Genomic DNA, 12,003 nt, shown 5'->3' with positions numbered 1-12,003 from the left:
GCATACGAAAGCGAGTAACTCGGCAAGATGTGCTGTTCTTCAAATCACAGAGTGTTTCTAGATGTACAGCTGGGACACCGAGAATATCAAACTTGCCCCCTTACTTTACCTTTCCAGCGCCTGCCTGTAGAGTAACATGCACTTACAGGAAAGGCACCTGACTGCATTTAGTCATTGTAGTAAAATACATTCTTTCTTCACTGCTTCCATTAACTGTGGAATCGGAAAGGAGACCTGCAGAGATGGAAAAAAAATGTGCTCAGACACTCTTAGAAAGAGAAACTGTAGAGATTAGTTCATGCAGCAGCTTTGAGATCTGGTTTCAAAACGTGAGGTTTTCAAAGCAAAAACTGAGAAGGACAGGAATGCTCTACCAAAGCATTACCCTGTATCAAACCTCACCCCAAAAGGCAAATTACTTCTACACCAGTCTGTACACTTAGTTCTTCCTCATTCTCATGCTTTTTCACTTGTTCTACATTTGCTTGCAGCAAGGCATGTCTTCTCTCCTTAGCACCTACTTCTCTGCCTCGAGACCTGCATTCAGTAACAGGTAAATTCTCTTCAAACTCCTTCTCAGATACACTGGCAAACATCTGAGGTGTAAGTTCTAAGAGACTGGAGAATACTTCATCATCTCGCACTCGGAAGTACTCTGTCATTGTAGCTCTAAAAACATTAACTCAGCAAAGGCGAGAAGGCAGAAAAGTCACCACTTCCTGAGGATCTTTTACATTCTAGAAATCCTATCTCACCCTTCTACTAAAAGACAAAACATCATTTCATTTTTGCTAGAGGTAGAAGTAGGAAAAAGTTCAGACCCACTGAACTCAGTATAAAAGCTGAATTGAGGATGTGTATTTTTGTTATTTTGTGCCATCACAAATATTTCTTACCCGTGTTGTTTGATGTCATATGTTCAACTGGAGGATTAGTACTAACTTGCCACGTTGTTTTAACCTCCCTCGGTCCATGCCCGCTACTTATGTCCACCTTCCATATTTCTGGGTGATCACTGACAGAAGAATCAAGAAATGACAAAAATTCAGTTAGGTGTTCAGTCGCAGACGAATTTTAATGCTGCAAACATTGAAGTTTCTCTTACTCTTGGTAGAACTTCTTGACAAGCGCAGGTCTGATGGGCAGTTGAAACACATGCTTCTCATTTAGAGGGTTTTCCTTGTAATACTTCATGCAAATTCTACAAGAAGAATGAACTCATTAGTAACTTGCTTTGGAGAAATGCTGGTGCAGCACTGCATAAACCTTGTGCAAAATTAACTATACTCTCAGATGTTACGATTTCCTTTGGGTCTCGGGTTTAGTCAAAGCAAAATTTACCAGGAGTATCCAAATGCTATTTCCGCAGTCTCGTTATCAACAACATTAAGGAGGACTGTGGGGTTTTTTTTAAGACTTTCTTGAAAACTATTGAAGAGAGTATGTTTGTTACTGTCATTGAAAGAGCAAGAAGTAAAAAGGAAATAATTACTGTGTCAAAGGGAAGAGGTTCTCATGTTTAAACTGAAGTAAGACTGTACAGCTGACCATTATTTCCAGCATGTGGTGAAGTTTTTGAACACGATGAACTTGTTCTTGTAGATCTACCGATGTCGAAATGAAGTAATCCTAGAACAGCAAACAGCTCCTGCTCTTGACTGAACACTTAATTTTGACACACAACATATCCTCAATACACTACAATCATTTTCCTGCTGCTTTTGAGAAGCCAGAATTTTAAGAACGGTCCAGCAATGTCCGAACAAAGTTCTACGCTATCAAAAGTATGAGCAAAGGTTCACTGTCCCGTATCAAATACCTCAGAATTAATTCAAGGATCAGGAAACAGCACGATGACATTTCTGCAGTACATTGCTCCATCCTCAGGACTACAATTCAGTTTCTCAATTTGTAAGAACGATCTGACTTGCATCCCCACCATCAGCTAAGTGTGCTCTACTTTATACGGCTTTCAGAGTTGGAAAAAAAAAAAAATCACCAATAAAAAAAAAAATCTCACCAAGCAGGTTAACGTTGCAAGTTCCTGGCCTGTAAAATGAACACAAAGAAAACACAAAGTCACTAGGACTACGATTGACATGGTTCCTCAGTCAAAACAAGAAAAAGTGACACGGCAGAGGCATTATTTTGTTCAACATCAAGGTCACACAATGAAGAAAACTACTACATACTTCGAGACAACTACCCTCCTTGGGACATAGAGGTTTACAAGTACTGAAAATAAAAAAGCAAATGAAACAATGAAAACAGGATGACAAAGCAAAAAAGAAAGCAAGAAAGGAAGGAATAGGAAGTGGGTAACAATAATTTTAAAACACTCCCACAGCTTCAGAAAAAGAGTATAAAGTTATAATCCTGAAAACAAAGCCGCAATGTTTTCAAGAAAAATTGTACTTTACAAAAATCTCTCCACTCTAGCTTTTGCTTCCAATATAACATATATAATAAGAATTAAAAAGAAAATATTTCTGTATATTACAGACTGTACAGACACAGCTATTACATATAAATATCCTTGCCTGATTTCCTTTGAACCCATCTAGACCATAAAGGAAGAGAAACAGTCTATGGTCATATAAATGTGGTATTTATTTTACTTCAAGTTCAACCTAAAGGTTTTTTCAAACTGAAACAGAAATACACAGTTACATGAACTGTAGTTATTTTGAAAGTAATTACTTTTTTTAAATTTTGAAACTATATACAACTGAAAAGTACAATTACTTCAGCAGATTGAAGCAGAAGCAAGATCAAGGTAACAAAAAGCTTCATTATTTCTTGCATGGAATACTTGAATTTGTGATCATGTTAACAGATACCAGGCTTACCTATGAAAAAACTGACGTAATCCTTCTTCATCTTATCCAAACCAATCTCCAAGAGCATTTGAATCGGAGTGATGCCACTGAGGGAAACAGCATCTATCTTTCCATGATACGACTGTTGAATCAATTTACTTAGCAAACTGCTGCTGCCTTGATGAATCTAAAAACCAGAGAAGTTTCCTTGTGATGGAACCGTGTACAAAACATCATAAACATTGCTTAGAAGTACAACACCACGGAAACAATCCGTGACACGAGAAAGTCATTCAAAAGCAATACAGCACAGAAATGAGGAGCAGTTGAGCAACAAGAACTAGCGTACTTCAAATGACTCAAAATTTTAATGTTGACTGTGAAATACAAATACGTACCCATGGCTGTATCTCACCGTGTTCCAGGGATTTTATGATCAGTCTGAAACACTCTATCAACTCCTGACAGGAGCTGACACCTGCAGAAAAAAAGACACACTACTTTAGTTATCAGTCCAGGCTCTCTCTCCAGGTGTTAAGGCAGTAACAACAGGGCAACGTGTACTCGCCAGGACGAAACCCCTCACTTAAGCAATGATGGCTGAAAGGACACATTGTGTTGCTTTTTGATAAGTGCGTCCTATCAGGACTTTAGAAAAGGGTTACTCTGTGGATACCCTGCCTTTCACAGCTGGCAGTGCCCGCAGCACTCCGTTGCAGAATTAAGACTTTCGTCCTTGAGCTCTTTTCTAAACAAGTACAGAACTCTTGCTTGCTAACTATGAAGAGACCCTGACCAGCCAAGATAGCTCATGTTGGGAGTTTGTCCGTGAGAATGGACAGATAAGAGGCTTCTCGTACACAAGATATGCCTGGGAGTGAATGGGAGAGTATGATCAAAACAGACCTGGGAAAGTCTGTTCTCCCTGTGTGATAAGAGAGTGACTGAAGGAGCACATGAGCCAATAACAATTCTGGCTGTATAGTCTAGTCTCCTGTTTGTAACCCTTAAATACTGCTTCTTGCTAATAAACTTTGTCTTAGCTTCTCTCAAGAGCCGAGTCCGTGCCTTTCAGCCCAACGCATTACTCTAAAGAAAGAGCGATCAAAAGAGGCCGCTGAACCACATGTGACTCTCAGAGAACAGCACATGCCAGCAGCACACGGTCTGGTACATTCTGGCGAAATTCTGTCTGTATAGTCTAGTCTCCTGTTTGTAACCCTTAAATACTGCTTCTTGCTAATAAACTTTGTCTTAGCTTCTCTCAAGAGCCGAGTCCGTGCCTTTCAGCCCAACGCATTACTCTAAAGAAAGAGCGATCAAAAGAGGCCGCTGAACCACGTGTGACTCTCAGAGAACAGCACATGGCAGCAGCACACGGTCTGGTACATTTTGGCGAAATTCTGTCTATATACATTGAAGCATAACACATTTTATAAATTTAACTGAATGGCATCTGTCTGGAATATGAACTACCAGGATCCATTTATCCAACTAATTGTTTCTAAAGCCAGAAACAAGCCTCCGTACGTTGCGATGGCGATTCTGCCCTTAAGCAGGACACGCTGCAGCCACCACAGTACATTTGAGCTACCTAGTTGCGATTCAAACGCAGCAGTGGTCGCACTAATGGCAATGAAAAGGATTTAGAAGTTGCGTAACTCCATCCCTTAAACAGAGATTAGTTGTTGTAATCTCTGGAACGGCTTAACAAAAGTTAATTAATTTGAAAAAACAGGAATAAATAAATACGTATGTTACTGAAGGACTGGGAGTGGTATCACAAGAACGATGAAGTTTATGTGCAGCTTTATCAACTTTAAAATTGTCCTTCAGCTCTAGAAAGACGAAAATTTTATGAAGTTTTCAGTTTTAGAGCAAGGAGTACTGCCAACTGTTTAGTACCTATTACAATCAAATAAAGTGAAACAAACTCTCCTGCTAGATGTCAGTCTCCTCCAACAGGTTGTAAGTAAATCATCTCACATCACCAAAATCATCTCTTCCAGAATTTTCTGAAAAGCTGATCAGTCCTTAAAACTCAGAGATATTCATACTCGTTTCCCTGAGAAAGCAATACAGTAGATACAGAGAGGAATTAAAGGAAAACAGATGGAGAAAAAAAAACCAAAAACCCGCAAAACACTTACTTTTCATTTTGCACCACAACTGTTCAGCAAAATCCAGGTCTCCTCGCTCACTGAGGATTGATTTGATGGAACTGTCCACTGCAGCTGTGCCACACTGGATTTTCTGAAAGAGGTTGTTTGTCTTATGTAAAAAAAGGAAGGCTAAGATTCAAAGACCTTAGGAATTGGAATTTTGGGTGCATCACTAATTTTTCCTCTTTTCCAGGGAAACTACCACACAGAAACTGCCAGAGTATAGTAAATTTGGAAGCCTCCTGTTATTGAGACGTGAGACATTCTTTTCAGAATTATCACGCTGGGTAATTGCTAGCTTTGGACCAGGAAGTGAAGCCTGCTCTCAGAAAGACTTTGGATCATAGCCAAGCAAAGCTCAACCAGACTGTCTAGTGAAAACTAACTTGCTTAGCTCGAGATGCTCCTTTTTGCCTTAAAACAGCACAATGCCTGGAACAATCCAGCGAGCACCAACTCGGGACACGACCTGTGCTACTCTGAACTCACATCTTTTGAGATCTCTTTCAATCCCCAGCATTCTGTGATTCTGTGAAATAAAGATCCAAACTTTTCCTTGTAAACCAAAAGACAAAAAAAACTTAATATAACTGAAGACTTTTTTATCATTTGAATTTGTCCATTGCTTTAGAATATCATAAACCTCTAGATAAATAGGATAGATACCCAACTGATACCATTGAATTGCCCCCAAATCCTTAAACTGGGCAAAAAAAGTAAATTAACAATAGAATTTGACACTGTAAAGGTCAGAGCTCCTGGAAGAAACTCGGACATCACGAGACTGATAGCTCTAGGAGCTGACAGACAAGGGTCAGGACAAGGGAGTGCGACTGCAGTTGATAGAACACAGTTCAATTTGCAGGCTTCTGGTAGTGAAAAAGGAAGGGAAAGAAGCAAATCAAAAGAGCTCCACACCACTAAGCTATACAAAAAAAATACACTGAATGGACACTGGTAGATAATTTAGAATAAAACACCATGAAGCTTTTCTGAAGGTAAGTGAAAAAGGAAGGGAAAGAAGCAAATCAAAAGAGCTCCACACCACTAAGCTATACAAAAAATACACCGAATGGACACTGGTAGATAACTTAGAATAAAACACCATGGAGCTTTTCTGAAGGTAAAAATTATGGCAGAATTTCTGTTAGAAGACAGCTCTGAAATCCTTAATTTTGCCTGTAAGGTTTTCTTCCATTATTTTTACACAGCAGAAAGAGAAAGCAAGACATCTGTCTTTACGTCTATGTATTGACATACATCCATAATATACAAGACATAGTCAAAATATGAAACAACTGCAGTTACAAGGGAAACAAGAGGACGAGGCAATTGGTAGGAAATTGCATATACCTCTGTGTCATTCTCGTTTCCAGCCATACAGCATCCATCCAGCTTCTTCTTTAAATCTAGTAGAGGAGAAAAACAAATTTCACCACTATGAAAAAATCCCATATACAAAAAAACCCCTTCAGACCAATTGTATAAATCCCCAGGCACAGCATAATTAACAGATAAGGTGGCTGGAAATATAATTTCTTCCTATTTTTTATTACAAACTATGCATTTCGCCCATATACTTTGACTACATCCTGTTATCTAAGAATTTACTTGTTCAGTTCCAGGGTGGCAGCACTAAGGGGTAACAGATGGTCTAACAAGCATCTCTGGCTTTCTGCACATGTTATTTGTCAGAGCTTTTGTCCATTTTATCTTTTGCCCAGGTTTTTTCTACATACCACAGAAATTTACAGCTGCATTGGAACATCTCTTGGTTCATTCCTACATCTGATTCTCTTTGTACATTTTTTTCCCTAATACCTTAAACTTCTGAGAAGACACATATCATTCGGAGCAGTTTTCAGAAGGAATCAGTAATTTTGGGCGCTTCATTTTCTCACCAAACTATCATTTTCCAGCACCAAAGGGATGTTTAGCACACGTAGAAGTTGATGTGCACGTCAAGTAACTTGAAAGACACATTCAGAACTCTCTCAATCGCTTTCTAAACTTGATTGTGTCATTTTATAAGGAAACAATTATTACTTTTATACAAGATGTCACGGCAAATTGAAACAGGACAAAGAAAAATCGCAGAGATGTACTGACTAACATATTAAATGACTTTGTGCAGGAGGTTATAGTGTACGAATTACAATCTCTTAATTCTAACACTTCAAAAACCGTATGTGGAATTTTCTTTTATTTCTGTGAAATAAACTTTCTCTCTCTCTGGCCATGTAACAAGCAGCAATTACCGGCCAGAAATTCCCGGACCAGGTCAACAGCTGATTCAGTCTCCAATGGCTCAGGCCACGCAGTCACACCCGACTCCAAACCTTCAGCCAAAGCCTACAAAAGCAGCACAAAAACCAAAACACCACAAGTCGGTTCTTGTTTGAGGTCCTGAATGCATCACACTTCAGAACGTAGTTAACGCCCCCAAGAATCGTGCATCTCTCGCTGGACGAGTCACCAAAAATTGAGAAACTTCTTGAATTTCCCAGCTTTGGTGTTCATAAGTTGTCCTCTTTCTAGTCAAGATTCCCAAAACTGAACTCAAAGTTTACTCCCAAATAGAAGCTTAAAGTTATCTCTGAGACATACGATGAAGTTTTAAATAATGTAAATTAACAAATAAAATCATCATTTTGTGCAAATCTGAAATTGAAATTTCTCACTCGTACTTACAAGCAGAAACTGCAGTTCTCTATACAGCTGATAGACAGGACTTCTGGGGTCCCCAGACGCCAGTGCAATGTTCTGAAAGTTCCAGAAGCTTGCGTCAGCTCCAAACACTAAAAATCAAGTTTCTCAAAAGTTTTATTAGCAAAATGCAGATGAACATAACCTACAGTTTCAATCACAAACACACTGTGTTGCTTATATGAAGAATAATCAACACAAATGTGAGGAGTCAAACTTATTTTTTTACCCTTTACAGGACTCGGGATGTAAGCGCCATGGAAAGAGTTCGCCTTTGTCCGTTTTCTCCTCCTGACCTACCAGCGTGGCAGCTGAAGTTAGCGGGGGTGTCTCCAGAATCTTTTCTACGCTGTTCCACGTGATGTCAACATATATGTTGCTTTCAGATTCTAGAGTTGTGTCCTCCATCGCGGCGGCTCTAATAAGTTCATACCGAGCAAACCCTTTTGTCGTCACCTAGAACGAACAAAGATTTTTTTTTTTTTCTGAAAAAGACCCCCACGGTGTTGTTTTGTAGGCGTGAAATGATTTTTGATGCGTTTCGCCAACACAGTAAAGGGCTAATGTCAGAGAAATGCACTAAGACACAGGGAGCTCAGATTTGATTTCAGAAGAGACACTGATACTACAGAATTGTAGTAAAGTGAGTTTGTAAATAGGATCCCTACAGCTTCCCAAAGCCAGCATCGTAATTCCAAACCCAGAGTTTTAAAACTTAGATTGGAGACATGATCGACCATAAAAACTTACAGCAGAAGAACGATGCTGCGTTTTATGTGCCATTTTGAGGTCTTCCAGGTTTGCAAAATGCGTTTTGTCAGCTCTAGGACCTAGGAAAGGAAAACTGCACTCATCAGACCAACGTTTGACACAATCCAACTCCAAAATTAACTCTCAAATACTCCATTCTGTCAGGCACAACTCGTGTTGTCCTTTAGGAAGCAGGCATTCTTCTCGCATTTGTCGTGTTGATAAGAAGATGTGTGTTAACATCAATGTTTAGTAAGAGTCAGTCTTGTATAGCAAGTTGAAAGGTAGCAATTTAAATTTGCTGTACCCCAGCAAAGCTAGGCCTGCACAGACACTGTTGCATTAAATATAGTAAAGTTATTTCCCAATATGAGATAAAACCATATTTTCTCTCTCTCTCCCCCCCCCTTTTTCTTTTTTTTACCGATGAATACAGAGCAGTACCAAGCCGGCACCACACAAAGGACAAATACAGCATCACTACATCAATATTCCCACGTTTTTAAGCCTTCCTCAATTCTACATGTAACATTATAACCTTACCGTCGCAGGTAACCATATACAAATTGATCCCTGTGATTCTGTTTCCAGCTTTGAGAGGCTCAGCTCCATGCCAGCAAGTATGTTCAGGATCAGAACCGTCACATCTTATCCAAAAGGGAGGAAGCACAACCAGCTCGTCGATCTTCAGGTGGGTCATGTTTGGATTTTGTACCATTGTATATAAGGAAATCAACTGCCTAGAAACAGGAACAGGAAAAAAAGTAAGATGCCAGCAAGTACCGCTAAATCTATTTCTTAAATAAAACTTTATTCCTGCCTACCATGCTTCATTAAGAGACATCAAATCATTTTACAAAAAGAAGGCAGCATTATAAGCCTTTTTACAGGTAGAGTAATTAAGGCACAAAGATATCGTAACTGAGAATATACGCATTTTTTTAAAAATATTTTAAATCAAAATATTTTAATTCAGTCTAAAGATTCTAAAATCATAAGTGAATTTTACATTTTAAGCACGTTAAAAGGATGAGTCACCATGTGTTGGTACTGTGCCTTGGTGTTTTAATAACAGCCAAGGAGCTCAATGACATTTTTTATCTGTTTAAGAGAAGCCTTACAAAAACAAGCTTTCCTGGCTTAGCTACAGCCAGACAGTCCCAGTAAGCCGGGGGACAGCTCCCACGGGCATTTCCAGTACCCTGACCTTTGCTCCTCGGTTAGGAAGGCTTTTAGCCAGGGGAGGCCGTTCTGCAGGATCAGAAAAATGGTCACATCTCCTCACTGAGCTAATGAGTCACTTAGGTTTGGGGGACTGAAAATAATACAGGTTCTGAATATTAGCAAAAGAGACAAAAGCTACAAAAGAAAACAACATCAAAAGGGGAGGCAGAGCTTTGACACTTACTTTGCTCTTCTGACAGGAACAGCCTGTGGTCCAGAACTCTCCTTTGGTAAAAGCTCAGAAGCATGAACGGCATCATCTGCTTTTGACTCTTCCAGTGGGTCACTTTCTTCATTGTGTCTCTTCAAAAGAGATGCAGAGGTAAGTCCAAAAATGCAAGGTATGTGAAAATACCTTAAAATACTACTTTTTTAAAAAATAATACACACTTACGGCTTTCTGCAAAACATATACCATACTGTTTCCATTCAAAAATCTTTCAACGGGACTTTTGCAATTGGCACCAATCAAATGGATCTCTACGTCAGTCTGGGAAAAAAAATACAATTTAAAACCTTTTAATACACTACAATTCAATTTCAGCAATTATTTAGACTACAGAGTGCAAAATTAACTAATTCCACAAACTGCTAAGGCTTCCTCGCGCTGCAGGAGAACACAATTACTGCCTGCCAGAGATGGAATCAAATCAACTTTGAAAATGCAAGAAGTTTCAACTAACCAACACAGAAAATTTAATCTCTAACAGGTCGATTCTATGAGAAACTGGAGTTTGGTTCAATGAACAGCTTTAGGGAATCTGAAAGAAGGGAGCACTGTTCTCAAGGAGAAACAGCAGTCACCAGACACCACTGAGATGGAGAATACCCATTTAAAGTAACTTTAAATATCAATTGATCTCTGGCTCAGGAGAGCTCTAAACACTCTTTGGAGACATTCCATCACCCAAGCCTGTTATGGAGAATGAAGAAATGTTAACATTTCCTTAGGCTTTTCCAAACACACAGAGAAGTGTTGTCCCATACCTCACACCAAGCCTGCTTTCCATATTACTGTATATTCAATAACCACCTGACTTTATTTCCAAACTATTAGCAAACTACATAAACAATAAGATTAGAGGGCCGGTTAGCTCAGTCAGTTGAGCACGGTGCTGACAACACCAGGGTCGAGAGTTTGATTCCCGTTGGGTCCCCCTGTGTTGCCTGATCTAGGTGAGAGGCGTCCCTGCCCATGACAGGGAGGTTGGATTAAATGATCTCTAAGGTCTCTTCCAGCCTAGGCCATTCTGTGCTTCTATGAATACAACTAAACAGCCTTAGAGACTTTCCAGCCATTCTTAGATTCCAAAAGCCGTTAGAACCGATCGCTCTTTTCATACAGACATCTCAGTCCCCATGAAAGCACTCGGATAAAAAGCTGCAAGTTTGAAGCATGAAACCCCCACTGGAGGGCGGCCGCTGCAGCCACCGACAGCACCGTCCAGCTTCTGGATCTTCCCTCCACCCCATAATGCTCGATCCTTGCAACCGTTTTAAACAAGTTAACAGGTGGAAAAAATAAAAATCACGTGGAAGGCCGGGAGTGGAATGAAGGGCAGGTGAGGGTGATCCTGCTGGTACCTGGGTCTCCTCTGTCCTGAGGTAAAGGCAGATCTAAAGAGGTACCGCTGAGGTAGAATCATAGACCAATTCAGGCTGGAAAAGACCCTTGGGAGCATCGAGTCCAACCACTGACCCTACACTACAAGTTCCCCCCTAAACCACATCACCCAACACCACATCTAAGCAACACTTGAACACATCCAGGGATGGCGACTCAACCCCCTCCCCAGGCAGTCTGTTCCAGGGTCTGACCACTCTTTTGTGAAGAATTTCTTCCTAATGTCCAGCCTAAACCTGCCCTGTTGCAACTTGAACCCATTCCCCCTGGTTCTATCCCTAATTCCCTGTGAGAGGACACCCCCCCCAGCCTCTCTACAATGTCCTTTCAAGTAACTGCAGAGCATGATGAGATCCCCCCTCAGCCTCCTCTTGGTCAAACTGCACAGACCCAGCTCCCTCAATCCCTGTTCTCCAGGCCCTTCCCCAGCTTTGTTGCCCTCCTCTGCCCTCGCTCCAACACCCCCACACAAATCCCAGCTGTTGGTTCAAACCCACAGGCTGCGCTTACGCGGCTGTTTTCACACATTTACCTCAAAGGGATACGGATGCTCAGGGATACTTTCCCCTCCTTCTTCATAGATTCTGACAGGAAACATCAAAAAAAAACCGTGAAGTTTGGCGGCCGCTTTATTTTGCTTGGGTGGGGTTTGGGGTTTTTTTTTCTCCTCTCTGCACTCCAACAAACTTCACCTCCTGCCCTAAACCCCATCAGCAGC

General features: G+C 40.5%; 1 protein-coding gene across 1 annotated transcript; it reads right to left on the bottom strand.

The window, feature by feature from the left end:
- Window positions 1–142: 142 nt before the first annotated feature.
- On the bottom strand, window positions 143–11,868 carry ZWILCH (zwilch kinetochore protein). The gene is made up of 17 exons (XM_009876621.1): window positions 11,818–11,868; window positions 10,056–10,151; window positions 9,846–9,964; window positions 8,981–9,177; window positions 8,438–8,517; window positions 7,988–8,143; window positions 7,673–7,744; window positions 7,240–7,333; window positions 6,335–6,390; window positions 4,970–5,072; window positions 3,218–3,297; window positions 2,850–3,006; window positions 2,021–2,049; window positions 1,493–1,629; window positions 1,106–1,201; window positions 897–1,015; window positions 143–234 (listed from the first exon to the last, which is right to left on the bottom strand). The coding sequence occupies exons 2-17, from the start codon at window positions 10,077–10,079 to the stop codon at window positions 143–145; spliced, it is 1,611 nt and encodes a 536-aa protein (XP_009874923.1). The 5' UTR covers window positions 10,080–10,151; window positions 11,818–11,868.
- Window positions 11,869–12,003: the final 135 nt, after the last annotated feature.

This window comes from Apaloderma vittatum, unplaced genomic scaffold (genome assembly GCF_000703405.1).
Source record: "Apaloderma vittatum isolate BGI_N311 unplaced genomic scaffold, ASM70340v1 scaffold1969, whole genome shotgun sequence".
NCBI classification, from domain to species: Eukaryota; Metazoa; Chordata; class Aves; order Trogoniformes; family Trogonidae; genus Apaloderma; species Apaloderma vittatum.
Note: the sequence above shows the minus strand (reverse complement) of the source record. Positions and strands in the feature narration are given on the sequence as shown.

Coding starts and splice junctions, on each gene's coding strand:
- ZWILCH (XM_009876621.1), bottom strand. CDS start 10,079: ATGGTATATGTTTTGCAGAAAGCC. Junction 2,050..2,849: donor TTACGTCAGTTTTTTCATAG/GTAAGCCTGGTA, acceptor TTCATTTTACAG/GCCAGGAACTTGCAACGTTA. Junction 1,202..1,492: donor AACCTCTTCCCTTTGACACA/GTAATTATTTCC, acceptor TTCTTCTTGTAG/AATTTGCATGAAGTATTACA.